Source organism: Carettochelys insculpta, chromosome 1 (assembly GCF_033958435.1).
Source record: "Carettochelys insculpta isolate YL-2023 chromosome 1, ASM3395843v1, whole genome shotgun sequence".
Taxonomy (NCBI): Eukaryota; Metazoa; Chordata; order Testudines; family Carettochelyidae; genus Carettochelys; species Carettochelys insculpta.
The window spans coordinates 67,461,022-67,486,930 of NC_134137.1; the positions used below are offsets into that span (position 1 = coordinate 67,461,022).

Here is a 25,909-nt window from a genome sequence, read left to right on the forward strand (position 1 = left end):
CTACTATAATTCATTCATCTTTCACAAACTGGCCCCTGAAGTACTGTATCCATTACTTTAAATGAATTTTTACTCAATGACCTTGCACTATATACATTTAAAGTAATTATCACTAGCCTAATAAATTGATTATGAACAATTAACCTTTTACACTGATCCTCCTTAATAAATCTAGGTAAAACTGAGATTTTAAATTAACGATATAACACACTGATGTAAATAAGACAATGGCAGTGCCTTCCCTGAGCCTAATGAAACATTTTCCTATATGAAGGATAAGAAAAGATAATATCCAATATTACTGATATCCTTTGCTTAAAAATACAGGTCAACATAGAAGGAATTCAGGCCACAGGTCTGTGTAGAAATTTACTGCATATTTTGCACAGTATAAGCCAAGCTACAAGCACATAACAGAAGCAAGGACAGCAGAAAGGCTTGATTTGGTTTTTGACAAAGAAAATTCTCAAGAGCAGAAAGTAGCACAAAGGAAATACCTTAAGATCTCGCCTTTCCAGGTGTAAAAGCTCAGAGCCTCGGATGTCATGGCTGATGAAGATTTCTTTGTACTCTCCCAAACTGAGCAGATCCAGCCAAGCAGCAACTTCATCTGTGCCCCATTTTTGAACTACCAAAGTTAAGAGCAAAACCCCCTTAATTTCTACATGCTCAAATGCATTACAAGCAAAGGTTAGGCCAAAGAGAATGGAAAACAGAGTAGAACCGCCGTGCTAGGAAAGGGAAAGGTTAAAGGTATAATTTCCATAAAAATGGAGTATCTTTTTACATGCAGGTTAGAGGTGAGCAATAAACACGAGAAGGTCTCCAAACAAAGATGGGGTTCTTTGCTCTGCAGCCGTGCTTTCAGCTTTACTCCAGGTTCCTCAACAAAGCCATCAAACCTCATATATCTCTTTTGATCATCTTAGTCCACTATACATTAACAACACTTTATTGGTTGTAGTGCAGCCAGGAAAAAAACATTAAAATATTAAAAAGTAGAAATCAACATATATATTGTAGTCCAATAGCGATCACAGCATGCAGGTCCAACTTTAGAAGTTTCTCTAGTGCTCTTACTTAAGGCAACACATATGCTATTAACCACACCAGTTGCACAGGTCATTAAAAATCTCTACGTCAACATTGTTCTCTAAGGTTAGTTGCCCACATTAGTCTTAATAGGCCAAGTTTATTCAAAGAAAGTAGGTTTTATGCTACTGACTGCTATTCTTTTCCATCTTGATTTCCCTTTCGTTCAATGCTGATTAGCTTCAGACTGAAGTACTCTAACATGGTTTATGCTTTAACATATTAGTGAACAGAGAAGCTAAATTCAGATTACCAACTGTAAGGCGCTTGATTTGCATTTGAGGGCAGTGTAACATACTGTCAGCTGAAAGACCAAGGTGCTGGAGCAGTTTTAGTCTCTTGTGACACCAGTTATTTCAGGGCATAACATTAAGGCAGTATGTTCACAGATAACAGTGGGGAGAGAGGAGAGTGGAGTTTGTTCAACTTCATCCACTGAATGATGAGAAAAGCGTTGTGTTTGATGTACATAATTAACTAGTAAAAACTTACTTGGGATTTTAAGAGACAACTGATTAAGTTAAACCAGTGTTAATGAAAGCTACTGTGCAGCCTCTTAGCCCACCCTGAAAAGTTGGAATCAGTGCTTTATACAGGCTTGGTCTACAGTAGACCTTACAGTCAATTCCAGATATGCAATTCTAGCTACGGCAACTGCATAGCTAGAATTGACACATCTGCAGTTGACTGTAAGGTCTGTCTTTCTTCACTGAGGGAGGTAGATGGGAGCATTTCTCCCATCAACCTCCCTTACTCCTTGCAAGAACAGAAGTATAGGGGGCTGCCTGTGGACCCCAGAGAAACTGATTTCACACATCTTTACCAGACACGCAAATTTGAACTCTGGGAGATTGATCCTTCGACCTGGTAAGTGTAGACATACCCACAGAAACAGAACTGGTTTGTCAATTACTTTTGTTGGCATGGAGTTAGTTAGATACAAGCACCCAAACAAACACATTGGATGTTTTATCCCAAAATTAGATGACAAAATAACTTAAGTATTTTTTAAAATATTTATTCTATTCACCTACTCTTTTGGGGTTCCTACTGATACACACCTGCTAAGCATACTGCATAAAATCCTCACCCTACTGAAGTAATCAATCAGCAAAACTCGCCCTGGCTTCAGCGGGACTCAGATTTTATTCTCTAGGAGTAGCACATTATTTGTAGCTGTGACGAAAGATATAAAATTGTGTTTTCTTCCAAAAGTTATGACCTTTCTTGCAAAGTCAAAACACATACCAGGCTGAGGGCTGCTCTTGTGCTTTTGGACCTTCTCCTTTTTAAACTTGGGCACTATGCGGAATACCGTACTTCTGTTGTTTCTTTTAACATAATCCAGAGGGGGATCCTGCACAGAAAGAAATGGGAGACAGCCACTAGACCTTAGAACTGCTACGCTTGATGATACGGAATTCCAATTTGCTACTGTTTTGAGAAAAAAAATGTTTACTTAGGAGTATTAATCTGACCTACCTCATCATCATTTGGTTGGAAAACATAATAAAGCCATGGAATCTCAGCAAGTTTTCTCAATTCAATCTCCACACTGTGTAATGCATCAGACAGCAGCTCTTCATGTGGGGGATCCAACTGCTATTTATAAACAAACCAAAAAAATAATGTTTAATGACTGGCTTATACTGAAAGTAAACAAATGCGGAGTTTCTTACCAAATTTAATTTCCTGTGAATGAATTTCACCAAACTGGAGATTATATTTTGGTTAGTCCTTAATACAAGAGTGACTGAAACAACTACAACTTTGGTACGTGCCTCCCTATCAGTGCCTGCCATTACTCATGGAGACTTACAGCACAAGGCAGAATCTCCCCAATTAATGGATGACCAAACCCTGAGAAAACACATTTAAAGAAAGAAATTCCATACTCGTGTGGCCTTCTATCTCCATCAGTCCAGAAGCACAACTGGTAGTCAGCACAGGGCCAAATGTAGAACTATTAATAGTCTGATTTTTTCCCAACTCTGTTATAAGCTCGTGGATGTATCCTCTTATTGCTGGACTATGATTTCACGAAACAAGGGAGGTAATTAATAAAGACCAAAGGTGTGGAGAAAACTTAGAGAAAAAACAGGACTCAGAGAAAACAAATGTTATTTATTGTGTCAGGAAGTCCAAGGCTGACTTTCTTCAAATATTTTCACATGATGCACAGCCCTTCTCTGCTTAAGAAGCAGAAATGGAATGGGTGGAATAACCAGGATTCTCCATTGAAGGCCTTCCCACGATTTCAATGCCCCTTTAATAAATTAAGCCACAGGGGGTTGGGGGAGAGCCTCTGGATCTGGCCCATGGCTTAATTTGATCTGGCCCACCACTACAACTCTCCTCAAGTAGGGAGCTCACAACCCTTGGCTTAGCAGGTCAATGCTCAAAACACTGAGCTATCCCTCCCCACTAGGAAGGAGTATTGTGGAAAGGGACCCAGTGGTCATAGTGAACCACAAGCTAACTAAGCCAACAATCTGACACGGCTGCACAAAAAGCAAACATCATTTTGGGACGTATTAACAGGAATGGTGTAAGCAAGACACGAGACGTAATTCTTTCACTCTATTCTGCACCAGTTAGGCCAACTGGAGCACTGTATTCTATGAGGGAAGACTGAAAGAATTGCATTTGTTTAGTATAGAACAGAAGGCAGTGGGGGCATGATAGCAGCATTCAAGTACATAAAAAAGTGTTACAAAGAGGAAGGAGAAAAATTATTTTCCTTAACCTCTGATGATACAAGAAGGAATGTGCTTAAATTACAGCAAAGGAGGTTTAGGTTGGACACCAGGAAAACTTGCTGTCAGAGGGATTAAACATTGGAATAAATTGCCTACAGATACTGTTGATTCTCTATCATTAAAGATTTTTAAAAGCAGTTTAGACAAACACCTATCAAGGATGATGGTGCTTGGTCCTGCCATGAATGCAAGTGACTGGACTTGACAACCTCTCAAGGTTCCTTCCAGTTCTATTATTCTACGATTGGCTAAAAAAGCCAGGCAGTAAACACATAAAGTCTGTTGCATTGAATGGCCAAGTCCTCCCTGCATGGAGGGATAATGGGGCAGAAACTTCTCTACTTTGAGGGGACTTGATTAATGAATAAGATATACTCCTTGGCAGTGCTTTTTAGTGCTGGTAGTTGCAGTGGAAAAAATCAGTTAGTTTTGAACTTCTGGTGAGAAGGTACACTAAGAGGTACACTTCATCCTGCTCTCATTGAAATCAATGTGGAAACTTCAGCAGAGATATGAGAATTTACCAAATTAATGCAAGACCTCTTCCCTGAATGCCTAACAGACCATGAGGTCTTAGAATCTTCATGTTTCTAATGGCAATATTAGCCTGGTGAATTTGTCATTAAGCCTCCTCAGCTGGGGGAGGAGAAGTTTGATGAGGAAGGAGAAACTATTGTAGTGAGACAGTCCCAGCTGCCTGCTTCCCTCCCAAAAAAAGATTCACAGGTAGTACAGGCAATGCTGGCATCAGCTACATGGCTGTCAGGAACATTGGGAACAGAAAAGAGGAGTGATGAAGAACTGGAGAGGTTACAAAAAAAGATAAGAAGGGAAAAACTCAAGAGATCTGCTTCTTTGCCAGGGAGAGAGAGAAATTGTGCATGACTGCAAGTGGGAGTAAACCAAAAGTTTCAGATGCATCCGTAGATATGGATCAGACCAACGTAAATGTTGTTTCAGCACTGATGGAAGCACACACCTGCATAAAAGGGATAGCTTAGTTATTAGAGTACTAGACTTGTAAACCCATGGTTCTGAGCTCAACCCTTGAGGGGGCCTTGCAAGGGTCTGGGGCCAGTTAGATTTCATATATCTGTGAGGGATGTTGATAGGTCCTGGATTTGATGACCTGAGGTCCCTTCTGGCTCTATTTTTAAAGCCAATAAATGGAGTGGTTCAATTATTCAGGGGCAATTTAGGGATCTGGGGCAAACAGATTTAAAAAAAATCTGCCAGGGATGGTGATAGGTCCTGCTGTGAGTTCAGGGAATTAGACTCAGTGACCTCTTGAGGTCCCTTCCAGCTCTGTGAGACAGATATATCTCTATATATAGCACAGTTATCATTTTCCATAGCTGGTGCTCTTTGAGATACGTTGCTCATGTCCATTGAACTTCCCCACTGTCTGAGTTCTTTGGCAAGAAGGAACTGAGGGGGCTGGTGGCACCTTTCATAGCATGGCATGTGTACGCTGCTCCCTGGGGGCCAGGACCGCCTCCCCTACAGGTACTGCTAAGGGAAAATTTTCTGGCAACAGTGCATGTTGCAAGCACACCCACATATGTTGAATGGACATGAGCAAAAACTCAAAGAATGAGGGGTTTCAGTGTATAGGACTTCATCGTTTAAACATACTCTATCGACCCTTCATCCATTGCATCACAATCACCATCTAAAGATTATTGAACCAAACCCCTTTCTTGAAACAATTTTAAATCCAAATATTGTATTTTTGCCTCCCCATTAACATACAAGAATTCGAAATCTCAGCAGATTTCTTCCTCAGTATTGGAAACATTTATCTAAAGTTCCCTTCCTAAAGGTAAACAACACAGAGCATGTGCCTGATATGATAATACTTCTAGAAATGAACAGCTGACATAGTTTTCAGATGGCAATGACTTTTAGTCATAAGGGAAATAGCATTTGTAGCATTTATTCTGGATGTGCAAAGGCATTTATCTTAATGCCATTCCTTTCAGACTCATGTCCACCTACAGAAAAATATTCCAATCAATATCCATTTTTAAGTATCACACACTTAGAGTACGTAATAAAATATTAATACATTTCCTCCAGAATCTTAATGTATCAAGTGACAGAAAAGCACGAAGAACCCTGTTTCTTCCCTCCTCCCCTTGCCATATCCAATATACCAATTTCTAACTATAGGTCCAGAGCATAATGTACTATTACTGAAGAACTTCATTATTTCTAGATCCACAACCAACCAACCAACCAAAGAAGAGATATAACTTTCAACACCAACAAAGCTTTACTGGACAATTATTAATTAATAATGACTTAGGAAATAAAACTAGCTCAGTGGTTTGAGCATTGATGTGCTAAACCCAGGGTTGTGAACTGAATCATTGAGGGATCTGGGGCCAAAAAAAGAGGGATGGTGCTTGGTCCTGCAGAGAGTGCAGGGACTGGACTCAGTGACTGCCTAAGGTCCCTTCCAGCTCTATGGGATGTGCAGCTCATTAGATTAAAATTGAGGGAAGGACAGCTCAGTGGTTTGAGCACTAGCCAGCTAAACCTAGGGTTGTCAGCTCAATCCTTGAGGAGGACATTTAGGGACTGGGGCAAATAGATACCAGGGGTGGTGCTTGGCCTTATCAAGAGGGCAGGGGACTGGACTAGATGACCTCCCAAGGTCCCTTCCAGGTCTAGGAGACATGCATCTCCAACTACATTTTATATTTTAAACTAATTCCTGCAGGTCAATGGACTAGAAGAACAATTCATAATCTATTCCATTGCCAATACAGTTGTAAAATAACATCTCTGATTCACCCTTTCATAGGTTCTAGGGCACAGTATTTCATTGCATTGTACAGAGGGAGAAGTTACACAAGATGTTTATGAATAAATAAATAAAACATTTATTTTTATGTTCTTACCAAAGGAACCCTTCCAACTAGTAGTGATTCAGTTTCATTATGTAGTGCTTTCACATTGACAGCTATTTCAATGGCAGTGTTTCTGGTGAGACTCTGGGGAATAAAAACAGAACAGTCAAATGAAGGACTGTAAGTTAAAGTGTGAGCACAAGCGCACTGAATTTACAACCGCAACCTTAGCCAGCTTTCGTAAAATAATCAGATAGAATAAATTTCTCAAGCAGAGATGAATCAATCAGACCAAATAGATCAATGTATGTGGGCCAAAATCTGATCTCAGATGCATCTCTGAAACTGCCACCAAACCTTGTGGGAATGTCACCTGTCTAGTTAGGGACAGCGTAGACTGTATTAGTTTAAGTAAGCATCCAGTATGGACATGAGGAGAGGAGGGAAAGAGGAGGATGTCCAGTGTTTGCTAGAGGGTTTTCACCTGACTTTGTTTACTGAGGTCTCAGATGTGTTAGAACTGTGTGAGCAAACTTATTTAGGGCGGGCCCCACTTTTCATCCCAGCAATTAGCAGGGCCCCCCAACCTGTCTAATGTAATCCAAACCTACAGAAATTTCAGATATGTTAGGGCTTACCTCAATTCCCTGTCTTCAAACCTACAGAACTGTGAAAGGTCAGGAATATTAGCAGCTACAGGCTAATTAAGCTAGTGTAGCACTATAAAGCTTTGTCGGTGCTTCAGGCTTCATTCTGCAGAGCATTGAGTACAATGTCCCTGCTTCCAATCACACTTAACACTACGCATGTACTTAATTGCTGTGCTGTATTAGGGAGCACTCAAGTGGTCTCCCAGAAGTGCTGTGCTACAGTCCCTTGGTGATAGTGGAGGCCATGGGGAAGGAGACAAGCCGATTGCACTCATCCCCCGCTTATGAAATTTCACACACCCTGTGCTAGAGTATCAAGTGACTAGCCACTCGTTCTTTACAGCTGGCTAAGGCCACTAGAGAAATTCTGGGTCTTTATAATCAAGGATTGTTAATGATTGTTCACATAACCCTTGAAGGAGTAGAGCAGATCTGCTGCCACTTTAACTTGCACTGGATGGTCTGCATACCATGATGATGAGACTTTTAGTAGAGTACATTAGGTTAGATAAAATTAGACCGATAAACTCATGTTTGTGAAATCATGTTAGCGCCCAAATTCTGCAAAGGCTTAAACTGTAGAGGCTGGGAGATAAGGAGCTCAGTTCTGCTCCTCCTGAAATGATTTCAGAAATACCATGTCCTCCATACATACCAGTAAGGTGTGTCTACATCTGTGTGTGTGTGCCTGCATAACTACAGCTGAGTATAGTTCTGGGTCCATCTTCCAGCATTCTGCATCATGCTTTTAATGGTATGATCTGCTATGCCACTGTATCCTCCTTTGCACCCTTCCCCCATCTATTTCCTGTATGTTTAATGTTTCACTCCCGCTTAGGTCCAGTCTCCATAAAAGGCAACGTTTCTCCACCCACCAGTACCTTCCTCTTCCCGACTGAGGAGGGTGAAATGAGGGCTGTCAGGCTTCCTCCAATATGTTCCAAATCCATGGGGAGGGGAGTCTTTGTCCTCTTTCCAGTTCTTTCTGGTTACCTTTGCTGATACTGTCTCTGCTTTCAGACCCACTGAAGTAGAATCTCTATGGAGTCCATTAAGTGGCCCTACTAGCATAAGGAATGCTGAGGCTGCTGCTGTGGGGGCAGGAGCAAAGGTATTGCTGGTTTCCTTCCCGTTCCTTTCAGTGGTTGCACCTAGGTCACTCTCATCACTTGAACCACGTTTGCAGGATAGGCGCCTGGGATATCAATGATCTCACTAGTTAACATGATAGCTGTTGGAAACTGGTGATTGAGAGTATTGGACTACTACAGGGTATCCAGAGATGTGTCTCACACAAGGGTTACTTATAGCTGACATGTTATTAAATAAGGCTCTGCTGTTCCTTTACCTCAGGAAACCTTGGATTGGCTTTATTTAATGCATGGGAACATGCATTGACGGCATGAGCCAGCTCCTGTTCCAACAAGCTGTGTATTTTTGCTGCTTCACAGATTCTACAAAAATATAAAAACCAGGAAAGATACTTCATCACTTTCTTGATAACCAGTTAAAAGGTGCTTGAAATAAAAAAAAATGGCAGATGGAAGAGAAATATTTCACAGAACATTTACACTAACTGTACAAGAGTCCTTGTTTCTAACTATCCAAAGCTTACATATAACACCTTACATGACAAAGCACAGAAAATTATATTTTCAGCTAAGCAAGTATTTCTGTGGAAAAAGTCTGTGGCTTCAGCAGAAAATACTCGATTTTCATCAAAAACCTTCTGGTAAAACCTCTGAAAATGTTCAATTTTTGACTGAATTTTTTTGATTTATTAACACACAATCAAAAATTTCAAGGAGGAAAACAACATATGCTGATCTGCTGTAACACATAAAACAGACTTTTGCAATACTGATATAGTGATCACAAAAATATTTAGTAAAAAAAAAATAGAACCCTCCTGAACTCTGTAAATAATTCTACCTAGGGTAGTATGCTACTATCCCATCAAACCTATTTGTTCTACTGTACCTGGTAATAAGTTCTTCTGCAGCTTGAGAACAGAGCTGTATTTGTGCAACTTCCTCTTCTGTAGCCAATTCAACAGCCTGCTGAGGGTACAAGTGAGATCGGAGGACAGGCTTGCAGGAATCATACTTCTGTTTGTCTTCCCAAGATTTCAGGGTATTTTCAAAAGCCTGATGAAAATGGTAGTATATATTAGCTCACAGCACTTGCAGGTTTTTATTTAAGTTTTAAGGGTGAATAAAAATTGATTTTTTTAAAAATAAATGGATTTTTAATTTTTAGAAATTATCAACAAAATACTGAATTTATCCTTTAAAAATAACAGTTATAATTGAATTTCACCACAAACATGCTACACATGCACTTAGAGTCTCATAAAAATATATGAATGGTTCTAGTCTGTCCAGACTAACTATTAGCTCTTGCTTCTTAAAAGTTCTGGGACATTAATTTCTACTTCTCAGCAGACTAAAAAGTAACATGTGCAAAGAAAAGCCACAAGTTTGATAGGATTGTGTTGCTCTGTGCCTATGTAGTGGTGGATCTTGGCTAAGCATAGCAAAGGAGTTAGTTAAGACCAGGATGTGCAAAATAGGGGGAAAGCCCCCTGGGGAGGTCTGAAATTTCATAGGGGGGATGCAGCATGATCAGCAGCTGTTGAAATATGTTACAGTTTTTATGTATGTGTAGTCACATTTATACACAGATTAATAAAGTTCTTACATTCTGCAAACTAACAGATTTATTGGAGCATAAGCTGCCACGGACAGAGTCTCACTTTACCAAATGCATACTCGTCATGCATCTGATGAAGCGAGTCTTTGCCCATGACAGCTTACGCCACAGGACTTCTCGTTGTTTTTGCAGATATAGACTAACATGGCTACCCCTCTGCTACATCTTACAGGTTGAACTTCTCTAATTTAGAATTCTCATGGTCAGCAAACTCCATAATCCGGCATGATTTTATTTAGCCAGACGACCACCATCATGGGTGTGGTCAAGTTTCCCACAGTCCCATAAAGTTTGTTTCCAGCCACCAGTCCTGGCTCTCAGTGTTCTGTGCAGTTATTTTGATGTAATTTAACCCTAAGTGTCTTCTCAGAGTCCCGTAAGAAATGGATGTGCTGGTAATGTGCTAGAAAACATTGACCTGTCATCTAGCAAATTCTCTCATCTGGCACTGGACAGGTCCTGAGTGTGCTGAATGATAGAGGTTCAACCTGTACATACTTATTTTCTTACACATGCTGAAAGGTTTTTTTTCCCTATGAACATAACAAACATTCCCTTTGATTTGGATTACATTACACAGGTTGTGGGGTCCTGCTAATTGCAGGGATGAAAAGTGGGGCCCGACATAAAAAGTTTGCTCACCCCTGCAGTACAGAAAGCTGCAGCAAAGAGAAAAAAAAGTTACTCACCATTTTAACTGTTGTTCTTCAAGATATGTTACTTATATGTAGTCCAGTTAGGTGTGTGCGCACTAGATGCATGACTGATGGAAAGTTTTACCTTAGCTGCTACCCATCAGGTTGGCTGTAGAGCCCTATATATGACCCTGCTGAACCAGCCATTCCTCTGTTCCCGGCTACTTTGACAGTGGGGAAGGAGCAGGGCACAGTTTCTGCCACAGAGGTTGAAGTGCCAATTCCATGAAGAGCTGATGGAGCTGAAAGTCATGCTCCTTGTGAGACTGGGGTTTAAGAGCCTCGCAAATTGGGCCCTTATCAGCATGATGAGCTTCCCCCAAACAATGAAGGCAGGAGTTGTGGGGGTTGCTTGTCAGCACAGACTTCAAGCAAGGGGCTGCACTTCTAGAAGCCCTGGGACTTGTTCATGCTCCAGTCCCAGAGGGGACTTGAGAAAAAAAGGGAAACCCTTTTTCATTCACTGACTGCCTAACACTAACTAGCTACAGAATAATGGCTATGCTAAAGAACTATTTATGACTATTTACACAATAAAGAGCTAGGGAAGCATGGTGTAGCAGCAAATACTCAGCTACAGTACCAACAATCCAAACAAGCAGTAAGGAGGAACTGAGAGATGGTCAGGTTGGCAGAGTCATAAATATGGAGCTATACCTCTCTCATAGAGCTGGAAGTGACCTTGAGAAATCATGGAATCCAGTCCCCTGCATTCACAGCAAGATCTATCACCATCCCTAACATCTTTTTAATTTTAATCTATTTGCCCCAGATCCTTAAATGAGGCCCTCAAAGACTGAGCTCACAATCCTCAGTTTAGCAAGCCAATGCTCAAACCACTGAGCTGTCCCTCCCCACATATCTAGGGTTCTGCACTGGTACCACTCCAAGAAGCTCCACAGCTGATCCAATGGGTAGCAGCTAGGGTACAACTTTCCAGCAGTCATGCACCACTTGAAAGTGCTGCTTTTGAATGCTTGCAGCTCAGCACGGCTACACGGGGGTCCTTTCAAAAGGACCCTGCACTTTTGAAATCCCCTTATTCATCTCAGCAGAACGGAATAAGGGGATTTTGAAAGGTGCGGAGTCCTTTTGAAAAGGACCCTCCGTGTAGCCACGCCAAGCCGCACCCATTCGAAAGCAGCACTTTCAAAGCACCATGGCCGGAAGTGTCCTAATGCTAATGAGGCGCTGAATATTCAGTTCAGCGCCTCATTAGTAATCTTCGAAATGGCCATTTGCATGGCCATTTTGAAGTTTTGGCCAAGTGTGGCCACAGTCAAAGAGATATGAGCAAGGCTTGAAGAAGGGTCCAGAGCTGCTCTTTGTCACTCAGTGTAATTTTTTGCTTTTTATATTACAGAATACTTGCCTGTTATTTTGAACCATTGTGGCCACTGACCACAATGTTGATTCCTTATTTTACTTCAGCATAACTCAGCTTTTCCAAGGGAACCCCATCTGATACTTGTTTTCTCAAAAGACAGAAGTAACAGCAAATTCAGTGGGGCTTACTCCAAAATTAAGTGCACTCTAAACAGGTGAGGACTCAGAGGCTACGTCTACACGTGCAGCCAACATCGAAATAGCTTATTTCGATGTTGCGACATCGAAATAGGCTATTTCGATGAATAACGTCTACACGTCCTCCAGGGCCGGCAACGTCGATGTTCAACTTCGACGTTGCTCAGCCCAACATCGAAATAGGCGCAGCGAGGGAACGTCTACACGTCAAAGTAGCACACATCGAAATAGGGATGCCAGGCACAGCTGCAGACAGGGTCACAGGGCGGACTCGACAGCAAGCCGCTCCCTTAAAGGGCCCCTCCCAGACACAGTTGCACTAAACAACACAAGATACACAGAGCTGACAACTGGTTGCAGACCCTGTGCCTGCAGCATAGATCCCCAGCTGCCGCAGAAGCAGCCAGAAGCCCTGGGCTAAGGGCTGCTGCCCACGGTGACCATAGAGCCCCGCAGGGGCTGGAGAGAGAGCATCTCTCAACCCCCCAGCTGATGGCCGCCATGGAGGACCCAGCAATTTCGACGTTGCGGGACGCGGATCGTCTACACTGTCCCTACTTCGACGTTGAACGTCGAAGTAGGGCGCTATTCCTATCTCCTCATGAGGTTAGCGGCTTCGACGTCTCGCCGCCTAACGTCGAAGTTAACTTCGAAATAGCGCCCGACGCGTGTAGACGTGACGGGCGCTATTTCGAAGTTGGTGCCGCTACTTCGAAGTAGCGTGCACGTGTAGACGCAGCCAGAGAACCTAATAGTTATGCAGAGTGCAAACATGAAAAAGCCCTGAAAGACAGTTACCCTTTCTGTAACTGGTGTTCTTCGAGATGTGTTCCCCATGTCCATTCCAAACTGGGTGTGTGCGCGGGCGCATGCCTGTTGCTGGAAAGTTTTTGGCCCTAGCCAGTAGCCATTGGATCAGAGTGGTGCCCCTTGGTGTGATGCCAATACAGCAACCAAAATATATGCACCGCTTGCCCTGCCCCAGCTCAGTTCCCGCTTGCTGGCTATACCGACAGAGGGAAGGTGGGTGGGCTTTGGAATGGACATGAACAACACATCTTGAAGAACACTAGTTACAGAACAGGTAACTATTGTTTCCTCTCCAAGTGATTGCTCATGTGCATTCCAAATTGGGTGAATACAAGCAAAATATCTAGAAGGTGGGGTCAGAGCCCTGGAAGGAATGTAAGACAGTCCTGCCCACCTCCCTAGCATGCGGTGTCAGTGCATAATGGGCCGTAAATGTGTGAACCGAGGATCAGGTGGCCACTCTGTAGATGCCCTGGATAGGGACATGGGCTAAATATGCTGCAAAGAACGTGTGTGCTCAAGCAGAGTGAGTCCTAATTGGGGGAGGGGAACCCCCACCAGCCTATAGCATTCTTTAATGCAAGTCACTATCCAGGAGGAGATCCGCTGGGAGGAGACTGGGAGGCCCCGCATTCTATCTGCCACAACTACAAACAGCTGCTGTGACTTCCTAAAGGGTTTGGCCATTCGAATATGCAAGGTATGTAAACTCTGTTTCTGGAAGAGGGATGAGGTTTTGGGTAAAAAAACGGCAAGGAAATACCCTGATTGACATGGAAAGAGGAGACCACCTTCATTAAGAAGGCCAGATGGGATCTTAGTCTGACTTCGTCCCTGAGGAACACCATATAAAGTGGGTCCACTGTGCCCTCAACTCAGATACCCTCCTGGCTGAGGTAATGGCCACCAGACATGCTGTTTTGTAACTTAGAAACAGCAGAGAACAAGAAGCAAGGGATTTCAAGGGGGCCCGCATAAGTTTTGACAACACCAGATTAAGATCCCAGATGGGTGAAGGGGCCCACACCTGCAGTTTGACCCTCCCCACCCCTTTCATAAATCTTTTAACCACTGAGTCTGAGAAAACTAAGGATATCCCAGGGCTGGGGTGAAAGGCTGAAATGGCTCCCAAATGTACTTTGATGGAGTAATGACATTTGATAATGACTTTCCTTCCTGATTTAAATATCACAAGTAGTCCAAAATCACCAGTATCGAGGCTTATAACGGAGACAGTCCCCTCTGAGATACCCAAATACAGAACGTTTTTCACTTGGCCACATGGGCCGCCTTTGTGGAAGGTTTCCTACTGTTCAACAACACCTCCCTCACAGGCCACGAGCATGAGAGCTCCATGGCCTTCAACCATGGAGCCTCCAAACTGTGATGTGCAGGGAGGGAAGGTTGGGGTGCTGCAGTCGCCCCTCCTCCTGCTTCAACAGGGCCAGGAATGATGGGGGTGTCATTGGTTTGCAAACTGATGTTTCCAGGAGGACCAAGTACCAGTGCTACCAGGCCCACACTGGGACCACCAGGATGACAGATACCTGATCTGACCGAATTTTGAGTAGGACCCTGCGGACAAGCAAAATTGGAAGGAATGTGCATAGTATCGGAACTCACACATCTGCCCAGGATCCAGTTCTGGTAAGAACAAAACATGTGGCACTTCACACATGGGGATGCCCCCGCTTTTGGAAAATTGAGTGCAGCACATCTGTAACAACCGAGATGGTCTTCCAGTGAGCTAGGGACTCCCAGGAGGTAACAGGCCTTTAGAAGGAATCTGATGGTGAATGCAAAACTCCTAGAGCCTGAGAGCCTTGTGATGCAGGGGAGAGGAGCATGCACCCCCATTTGTTTATACAGTACATTGCTGTTGAATTGTCTGTGCTCACTGACATACAATGTCCTGCTAAACTGTCCTGAAACACTTCACATGTGAACCTGATAGCTCTGAGCGTCTGAACTTTTATGTGGAGCTGGAGGTCTGCTTTCCACAGAGCCTGAGTTTCATGTCCCCCCAAATGTGCACCCCCCCACACCAGGTTGAGATCCAAGGATATCATATGAAACCCCAGGTCCGAGGCGTCCAATACCAGGGAGAGAGAAGGCTGCAGGGGGATGAAGAGAACTCCTGCGCAAACCATTTATGAATCTAGCCACCAGTGCAGGGTTGACAACATTTGTGGTGTCTAGATTACCAACAAATCTATGCTGTCTCTGATGGGACAGTACACCAAGGCAAGCCACAGCAGAAGAGGGCACATCCAGAGTCTAGCATACTGGACGACAAATGTGCATGCTGTCATGTGACCCAGCAACCTCATGCAGCACCCGGCATTTGTGGTGGGGAACCTGATCATATTGTGGATAAGAGACACGATGGCCTGAAACCTGTTGTCTGGCAAGAAGGCCCTGGCGCGCACCCCATCCAGGAGAACCCCCATGAACTCCACTGTCTGACTGGGAACCAAAACTGACTTTGCCCCATTAACCAAGAGGCCGAGACTGACAAACATTTGGTGGATCAGCTGCATGTGCTGGTGCTCTTGGTCCTGCAAACGGCCTTTGACCAACCAGTTGTCCAGGTACGGGAACTGCTGTACCCCATGCTTGTGTAAGAAGGCCGCCACCACCGCCATGCATTTGGTAATGACCCTTGGGGCAGAGGAAGAACTGAACGGGAGGACTGTGAACTTATAATGAACCCCATCTGCCACAAACTGAAGAAACCTCTTGTGAGGAGGATGAATTGCTATGTGAGAACATGCGTCTTGTAAGTCAAGAGTGGCAAACCAATCCCCCTGTTCCAACATTGGAATAATGAGACCCAAGGATATCATATAAAACCTTGTATTTTTTACAAACTTGTTCAGGTCTCGTATTTCCAGTATGGGTCTTAAACCCCAATTTTGACTTTGGAATTAGGAAATATCGGAAATAAACCCTCTGCCCCTGAAACGAATACAGGACCTCCTCTTCCCTTTGGAGAAGAGATTGCATCTCCTGCCTGAGCAGACTCTATCAGAAGGTCCCTGACGAGGGATGGGGAAGGAGGGTGGGAGTGGGAGTAGGAAGAAAATTGGATGGCATACACCCTTTCTACCATGTGTAGGACCCATCCATCTGAAGCTATGTTGAACCAAGCAGGGTATAAAGGGGGTAGGTGGAAGGAGAATAAGGGACATGCTGGAACTGCCATGGAAATTGGTTGTACCACTCCCGACCACATCATCAAAACACTTCTTTCAGCCTTGGTGGGTGCTTTTGATGACCCTGTCCTTGGGTCTGATTGCCAGGGCAACTTCTGCTCAGGCAGTTCCTCCTCCTTTTAGTAGCTATTTGCTGTTGCGGGGGATTGTCTAACAGAAGGTTGAGTGGTGAAGCACCTGCATTGGGTCGATGGAGTGTGAAGGCCCAATGACCATAAAGTGGCTGTCAAATCTTTCAGGCTGTGAAACCTTTTATTGGTCTTTTCCAAAAACAATGAAGGGCCTTTGAAGTGAAGGTCCGATATGGTCTGTTGGACGTCATTTGGGAGGCTGGACATTTGTAGCCATGTCCCCCTACACATAGCCACCCCTGAGGCCATAACCCAGGTAGCTGCATCCACCGCATCCAATGCCACCTGCAGTGGTACCCAGGATATGAATTTGTTTTCTGTCACCACTGTGGAAACTCTGGCTTGGCCTCGGGAAAAACCAGCTCTGAAAAGCAAGACAGGGAACTGACAGTATTGTAGGCATTGTAGGAGCTGATGAAGATCGTGCCCATAACAGCGGAGACAGTGCCTCCACCAGTGCCAATGATGTTGGGAGCAGTGATATCACATGAGCCAATGAGGAAGCCTCCAACCTGCAGGGCAGATCCTGCAGCTATTCCAGTGGAGGTGTGCCCAGCAACGCTGAGGATGCCGAGTGCAGCACCTGGGGGGCTCCCAGCACCCTAGATGGGAATCCTACAGACTGCCCCTGCATTTCATGAAATGCTCAAGGGGTCTGAAAAGGCCACTGTGTTGCTCCCTGTATGGTCAGTGGCCACCTGTTATTGCCTGAGCACTGGCTCTGGTGCCTACAACAGCTGCAGTGCGATGTCCATGTACTCCCACACTGCACTGAGATGGAGTAATAGGAGTTCAATTCCAACACCGACTCCAATGCAGAAGACCATGGAGGCACCATAGGTTCCGATACTTGCACCAACCCCTGCTGGACTGGCACCTGTGCCACTGCCGCTGAATAATGTATGTGAAATGGAGCTGTCGTCGATGTCCTAGGCTGATGAAAGTGCTTCGGCACTACAAAAGATGTCGACGATGTCAACAGAGAAGGGGTCTGTGTGGCACCCTGGGTTGGCGTTGGCCCCGTGGGCAGCCCCTCATGCATGGACATAGTTCCCTCCATCAGTGATGGGCCCAGCACTACGATCTGTAGCAAGCCCCGTGCCACACTAAATGCCTCTGGCATCAAGGGCAGCCCAGGTCAGCGTGGGCTCCTGCCTTGCACCGGTGTCAATGCACGTGCCTCGTACTCTAGTCCACAGCACAGCAGAGCAGACTTCTTGGGGCCAGCCAAGTGCTTTGCCCCCAAAGGGGACCGGCCCCTATCATGACTCTTTTTCTTCCGAGGAACAAGGGACTGGCTCTTATGGTGCCTTGCAGCGCTAGGTGCCTGCACCTGTTCACGGTGCCGAGTCTTTGGATGGTGCCGAACCCTGCGATGGCGCTGGTGCACTCTGCACCAATGAGGCTCCACCACAAGTCCCCGGTGGGGCCACGTCTGGTTGTAGGGCTACCTCCATGAGCGGGACTTTAAGTTGCTGTGCTCTGTCTTTCGGAGTCCTGGGTTTTAAAATTTTGCAAATGGAGCAACGATCTCCAAGATGCCCCTCACCCAGATAGCTCAGACAAGTCTGGTGTGGATCACTTTTGGGCATCCGCTTGCCACGTTTAGAGCCGTTTTTAAAACCTGGAGAGCCAGGCAACTCTGGGCACAGAGGTGCCAAGAGGGGCAGAAACTCCTGCCTCAGCTCTCATAACAATAGAACAGTTAACTACCAAACACTATGAACTATTTTCAACAAACTACAAACTATTTACACTATAAACAAAGGCTAACAGCTAATGACTATAAAGAGAGAGACAGAAGAGAGATCCAGCAATGGACAGCACTGTGAGAAGGAACTGAGCAGGGGGCAGGGTGGGTGGTGCATATATTGGTTGCCATATTGATGCCACTCCAACCCGATGGCTACTGGCTAGGGCAAAAAGCTTCCCGTCAACTGGGCATGCACCAGCCCATAACCCCATTTAATATTCAAATGTTCGACTAGCTTAACAATTTTAATTACAAACTTTTCATTACTAAACAAAGTAACATCATCAGTGCCTAGTGAGAGATACACTAAAACTGGTCTTTATATAGTCCTTTTTACATAGTCCTAATCAATGATTAGTTCTTCATTGGTTACTCATGCCTTCCAATTTAAACATATTGCCAATGACCACGTTCTCATTAATTGTTCTTCTATTATCTGTTGATCTCATGGGTTCAAACACTGGGTCCAAGTTAATATGCCGGTTAATTGCATCATTTCCAGAAAATCACGCCTTCAAAAATTCTCTTCCCTGCCTAGATCCAACTTGTCCTATCACCTTCACATTATTAAAGTCAAATATATGGCTGGTGTTATCTTCATGCAATGAAACCAATGATAAGGGATCATGCCGTTTTACAGCCATTTGATGTTTGTATATATGTGTACTTAACTTCCTTATGGTTTGTCCAACATAATGTTTGGAACAATTTGAGCATTGGATCTTATAAATCACGCTAGTTTTACAAGCATGTTCAACTGAGTCTTTTGGTTTAGATAAGATGTTCCTCAATGTATTTGTCGGTCTGTGTGCAACTTTAATCCCAAATGGCTCTAGTAACCTTGATGTAATCTCAGAGACATTTTTAATGTAGGGTAATCCTATTCTTTTAACTGGAGATTCCATGGTTATAGGTTTTTGATTTTTATATAAACACCTTCTAATAAAATTCATTGAATAACCATTTGACTTAAATACATAATTAAGGTGCTTCTCTTCTGCTTCATATAGCAAGCTTGTACTACAATGTGTATTAACTCTACCAAAGAGGGTCCTTACACAGCACACCCTTAGTTTGGAATGCACATGATAAATCACTCGAAGAAGAATAAACTTGTTTAAATGGCAAAGTAGCTATCACAACGTAAGTCATGGTGAAGGTAAAGAACTGATTTCAGCATCCACTCAGGAAGTTTGGGGAAGCTGAGAACATTTAAACTCTTGATTCTAGAGTGCTAGACTAGTACACAAGCCCCTGTAGACGAACTAGTTTGCAGTGGGTTCTGTTACTATTTGACAGTACCTGTAGTCTTACTGTGAAGATCATGAAGAGGCACATTATATACCTTATTTCCTATGTAAGTGTAGCTAAAACTTCCAATTTATGATAAATACAAAGGTAGTGTCTGAAAGAGAAAAGTATATCACAGATACTCTATGCCTAATCAAAAGCAGGGATGTTACTATTGGTAAAGATAGATAATCAGAATATTTACTTGTGGCTATTTGATGATTTCATCTTAACAAAAGAGAATTATTGTTATGGGCAGACATTCTAGCAGGTGACAAAGATCTGAGGTAAGCTGTTTGTGTGAAAGACCATATCCGTAGTAATCTTTTATTTATTATTTCATGTTATTTTCTCTTATTATAACTGATTGAAATTGTTGTAATAATGAAACCAATGAACTAATCCATACAAAAGATAAAATGCTTTCTGTTACTTACTCTGTCTCGTGTTAACATTTGAGCTCTGTTTTTATGTATAATTTTAATAACCCCTGGGGGCTGGATCCATGCCTCTCCATCTACTTGCACTGGAACCCCTTCATCTCCAAGTATGGTGATCTTTACTGATCGACACTGAAAGAGAATAAACATCTTATTTCACAGAGTAATAAATTAATGAAACTGGCAGTCCATCTGCACTAGACTGGTTGTTAGCAGCTGTGGCCTCTATCCAGGTTTATCTTGAGGGTAAAACACTGTCATACTTCATTCATCTTTTATGATGATTTGTTACCCATTAAAACTAAAACAAAGTCAACATTTTATTAATGTATAATGCAGTGTCTGTCTAAACTACCTCTTTTCTCTGCACTGTCCCAGCTATCTTAGTTGCTTTCCAACAAGATTCATACCTGAGCTATCCTGTGGTGTTGCAATTTGATGACTCTTGAAACTGCCATCTGCATGCTGCCAAATACTGCAACAACTTCTAAGATTTTGTCATCAAATGACGGTGCCCCAAATATCTGAGAGGAAAAAAAGATTACTATTGTATCTATGCTCTTATTTAGATTGCAATCTACACAGATCCTGTCTCCTTTTATGTCTGATGCAATTCCATGCATACTTTGGCCATATCTACACATGCCTCTCCCTTTTGGAAGGGGCATGCTAATGAGGCACTTCGGAACAGGTTAATTAGGCGCTGACATGCATATTCAGCACCTCACTAGCATAATGGTGACCAGTCAAGCTTTGAAAGTGTTGCATTTGAAACACAGACTGGCTGCATAGATGTGGGTCCTTCAAAATAAGTGCCACACTTTGAAATCCCCTTATTCCCCATTTGCGTCTATATAGCCAGTTTGCATTACAAAGGCAGCACTTTTGAAGTGTGACTGGCTGCCATTATGCTAATTAGGTGCTAAATATGCATGTCAGAGCCTCAGTAACCTGTTCTGAAGTACCTCATTAACATGCCCCATCCAAAAGGGAGGGGCATGTGTAGACATGGCCTTTAAGTAGTTAAATACTAAAACTAATGTATTTGAAAACTAAAATTCTAGATTCAGGTGTGTATAAATTATACCCTAACTTGAACATAGCAAAGGACTGCCATAACAAGGGTGACCACAATGGCAATTAAAGTAACTAAAAGCCACAGTCTATTGTCCATATATAGCATAAGTGACGGGAATAAAAGCACATACTGAGAAGTATTAGTCAAGATTAATGTGGCAAACATAACTATATTAATCTCCATCTGATCAATATTCCTAAAGTCCAAGAGGGCTTTCAAATGAAGAAAGACAGTGTTATTATTTAACTAAGCTCAATTGTGTATCCTTCTTTGTCCAGAATTCTGTTTACACTGTCTTCAAATTTACATTGGTAAATGATGTCTCAACACCACTTCATTTAAAGCTAAAGATGAATCTCATTTTAGACCATAAAATTCATCTATTGTGAAAATGTAAACTTTGATTGAACTTCCTGTTTTTGTACTAAATTAATGGCTCAGTGCAGCCAAGACTTAAGTACATGTCTGTTGACTTCAGTGGAACTGATCACAAAGCACAGAAGTTACGCATGTGAATTGAGTCTTTGCAGGACCAGAACCTAACACTAAAAGCAATTGTTTCATCTTAGCTTGGCAGTGCCCTAAAATAAAATTTCTCTCTTCCTCTCCCCTCAAGATATATTATATAACCCCCAGTGGCATGCAAATGTCTTACATGAATATAGAACAAAGGGTTATATTTTGCCATGTGCTTCTCTTTCTGTTTCTAATAAATTTTGATAAGTCCAGTTTCAGCTTATTTACCTTAAAGAAAAAAAATTAAAGCATTTCCTGTACCCCTGAATTTTTTAAAAAAGCAGGCATGAAATTACTATGCTTGCTCCAAAGCATGGAACAGTAACCTGTGAGGCTTTAACTTTTCTGCTCTGTGCTACAAACTGGACCACCACCTTTCAAAAGAAAAATCAAGATACTATGTAGGATGAATTAACAGAAGAAACACCCTTTAGAGACATCAAGTAATTCAATGTGAGACATTAAGCTTTTTTTAATACTCGTTAATTTGGTGAATCTTTTGGACTCCTCTTTAACTGAATGAGTCTGTCTTATTTCTGTTTTTTCAATTTAAATTGAAAGGTGATGACTAGATACTGCTGTCTTAATATGCAATGTTCTCTGTCTACTTTAGTTTACTTCAATTTCTTTGTGACAGTATGTATTCTGTAATGTGAATGCTGATCCATGTGCTATGCCTTTTTGGTGATGTTCAACAAAATGGCATCCTCCATTCAATGTGACCTGAGGAGGATGCCTTTTTGGACCTCATTTTAATGATGAGGAATGCAATGCCTACACTCAATAACACAGCTGCCATACTCCTGCATTTGAAAGGCACTCAGTTTGCCCTTTGCTTGTAACCAGTGGACCACAGGTATTCCAGGATACCACTTTTCCATCTTTCCAGCAGCCGGATGACAGCCTCCTCACAAGCTGGGTTGAATTCCATTCCCTTTGCTTGCTTACAAAGCCAGTTCAGCTACTGTTTTGTCTTTGGTGCAGGGATGGATACTGTTACATTCTGGTTTATTTGTATGTATAATTTACTTGCACAAAATTTCTGTTCTGTGCTTTTTTAAGAAAAAAATAGACTTGTAAGAATTCAAATTTTAGAATTAGGATCGCCCCCACCCTTTCCCTCCTGCCCTTTCCTCCCCACCAGGCTTTGCTTGTAATCCTCACTGCCCATTCTCAACTAACAAACTCCCTGGGATAACTCCACATATACAAAATGCAGTGAGTGTGTTGTGGCAAACCCAGCTACGCTCACTGAGCAATCTTTTAGGAACAGACATGGCTGTCATGACACCTTTTTTCTGTTCAGAAATGGAGACCCAGCAACTTTTCAAAGACTGCCACCAGTATTGCTTTCTAGATCAGCAATCAGTTGTGCATCTAACCTCTCACAGAATAAACTGTCACCTTCATAAGACTTTGGTTATGAATGGCAGCAAGGCTGCACACAGACACACGTGTGCTGCATACAAATATGATTGTTAAAACAGTCTTCTCTTTTTCTTGACCCGCTGAAAAAAAGCAGAAATTCCTGAACATAACCTGGGTGGATGTTAGAGAAATTTCCATGATGTAACATGGATACGGAGACCGTCAAAACTGTAAATATCTTTATTCAAATGCAGCTTGAACTGACTGCCATTCTCAAAAGACATGTACTATGAATAGGAAAAAAAAAATCTCCAAAGAAATAATGTTTTTGATGAAGAAGAAGGAAAAAAGGTGTGGGATTGTGAGTGGTAAGAAGGTTAAGCACTTTGGGGAAAATGTTAGGGACAGTCTATGTTAAAACACAATCTTACTAATAGGTCGAATTTTAAATGATAATTAAAAGTACAAAACCATGTCAAAACAATGCTGTGATTCAGACGTCACACACACTAACCAGGGAAACTCAAAATTATGGTAATCCCACAGCAATCAAACTAGATCTTTCGTGCATAAAGTATACTTCAACCGTAAGTATCCCATCTGGCATACCCTCAAAGGAGTGAAACAGTAGAGTATGCAGTAAAGTGTCTGTGAAGTGTAAGGTCTGTCAAGAAAAAAAAAGGACCATTTTGAATCAGCCCATAAGCTTGCTGGCAACAGTGTATACAAGATATAGACACAGAATGTATACAAGACATAGACACAGTAACTAATGAATTCTATCATATTTAATCCTCTCTTTAGTGTACTTATTTATTCAGTTCCTGTTTTGAGATTCAACAATCCACCTCCAACGTTTTAAAGCATGGGAGCAAAATGCAGATATAAACCTGCTGACTGCCTCCCTTTTCTGTTGGATACAGTGCACATAAAAGTGAGTGAATGGGGAAACCCTGATTATGCCAGATCATAAACTTGTGCACAAAAGAGGGGAGGAATTGTTATTAACTTTCATCATTGTTTGAAAAGGCGTCGTATAAAAAGTCCATGGCCACATATTCTCTAAGTATTGAACCCTAAATAAAAATTTTGGTGATTTAAGGGGAGGGGGAAGGAAAGAAAAAAATGAAATGAAAATAAAAGTGATACATTTGCAATACAAATGGAAAATTTTAATGCAGGAGCACACATATTTCTAAACTGAAACCATGTTACAGAATCATAGAATCATAGAACACTAGGACCGGAAGGGACCTCGAGAGGCCATCGAGTCCAGTCCCCTGCCCCGACGGCAGGACCAACCACTATCTACACCATCCCTGATAGACATCTATCTAATCTGTTCTTAAATATCTCCAGTGAGGGAGATTCCACAACCTCCCTTGGCAACTTATTCCAGTACTTGACCACCCTGACAGTTAGGAACTTTTTCCTAATGTCCAGCCTAAACTTCCCTTGCTGCAGCTTAAGTCCATTGACTCTTGTTCTCTCCTCAGAGGCCAAGAAGAACAAGTTTTCTCCCTCCTCTTTATGACACCCTTTAAGATATCTGAAAACCGCTATCATGTCCCCCCTCAATCTTCTCTTTTCCAAGCTAAACAAGCCCAATTCTTTCAGCCTTTCTTCATAAGTCATGTTCTCCAGACCTTTTATCATTCTAGTTGCTCTTCTCTGGACCTTCTCTAATTTCTCCACATCTTTCTTGAATTGGGGTGCCCAGAACTGGACACAATATTCCAGCTGAGGCCTAACCAGCGCAGAGTAGAGCGGAAGAATGATTTCTCGTGTCTTGTTCACAACACACCTGCTAATGCATCCCAGAATCATGTTTGCTTTTTTTGCAACAGCATCACACTGACTCATATTTAACTTGTGATCTACTAGAACCCCTAGACCCCTTTCTGCTGTACTCCTTCCTAGACAGTCTTTTCCCATTCTGTATGTGTGAAACAGATTATTCCTTCCTAAGTGCAACACCTTACATTTATCTTTATTAAACTTCATCCTGTTTACTTCAGACCATTTCTCCAATTTATCTAGATCATTCTGAATTATGACCCTATCCTCCAAGGTAGTTGCAACCCCTCCCAGCTTGGTATCATCTGCAAACTTAATAAGCGTACTTTCTATGCCAATATCCAAATCATTAATGAAGATATTAATGAAGATATTGTTATGGAACAAGGGCTTCCTGGTAGTTATCCAAATGACATACCTGGACTATTACAATTAAAGGAGAACAACAATAGTGCAAAGTACTTTTTGTAATTTTTGCTTCAAAGGTTTCTTTTCTTTAGAGTTACTTACATCATCCTCTTTGGTTCCACCCCAGAAGTTAGTGCCACCAGCATAGCTTGGAATATTTAGCACAGCTATGCCTTGAAGACTGGGTAAGGGAATGTATTGTCCATCACACTGTAATGCATAAAAATCTACGTGAGAATGTAAGACAAATGACCTGATAAAATAAATAACCATTTCTAATTCGCAAAACATTTCAACAAAGCCAGCAATGGAAGCTAATGTCAATACTGCATTGAAGTCTATTTTTCTGATGCTGGGGAGTAACTTTACATGAATGTACTCTTCAAGCAGTAATCAGGATTTTTTTCTTAAATTTCAAAATAGTTAAGCTACAAATATGTGCAACAATGTCAAAAGGTAACTCTTGCTCTCTCTCTCTGTCCCTTCACAGAAATCTGCTCAAGTTCCCAGCCATAGCTATGACAATCTCTCTACCTATTAGCAATATGGGTTTGGTTGCTGTTCATGACAGAATACTGGGCTAGCAGGAATGGTTAGATGCAATTGAGATCTCACTGCTGGAAAAATAACTATCCCACCGAAGTGAAAAGAAATTATACATAAAATATTAGAAACAAAAATATAAAATAGTATAAACAAATATAAAGTTAAAATTAAATTAATACATTTAGAATGTATACAATGATAATAAAATGTAAAAGGTATGTAAAATAGGTAAAAAGAGGAATACTACTTTTATAAACTAATATATTGTGA

At 42.2% G+C, this 25,909-nt stretch overlaps 1 protein-coding gene across 2 annotated transcripts in view; it reads right to left on the reverse strand.

The window, feature by feature from the left end:
* The window catches only part of DGKH (diacylglycerol kinase eta), a 297,736-nt gene that overhangs the window by 20,998 nt on the left and 250,829 nt on the right, over positions 1-25,909 (reverse strand). Inside the window, exons 22-30 of one of the 2 annotated variants that reach the window (XM_074988410.1) lie at positions 25,196-25,303; positions 20,337-20,450; positions 19,924-20,058; positions 9,337-9,503; positions 8,705-8,810; positions 6,758-6,850; positions 2,575-2,694; positions 2,341-2,449; positions 498-628 (exon numbers count right to left, since the gene is read on the reverse strand). In XM_074988410.1, the coding sequence (XP_074844511.1) occupies positions 498-628; positions 2,341-2,449; positions 2,575-2,694; positions 6,758-6,850; positions 8,705-8,810; positions 9,337-9,503; positions 19,924-20,058; positions 20,337-20,450; positions 25,196-25,303 (1,083 nt within the window). The remainder of the gene's footprint in view (positions 1-497; positions 629-2,340; positions 2,450-2,574; positions 2,695-6,757; positions 6,851-8,704; positions 8,811-9,336; positions 9,504-19,923; positions 20,059-20,336; positions 20,451-25,195; positions 25,304-25,909) is intronic. The other variant, XM_074988416.1, reaches the window with a different exon arrangement.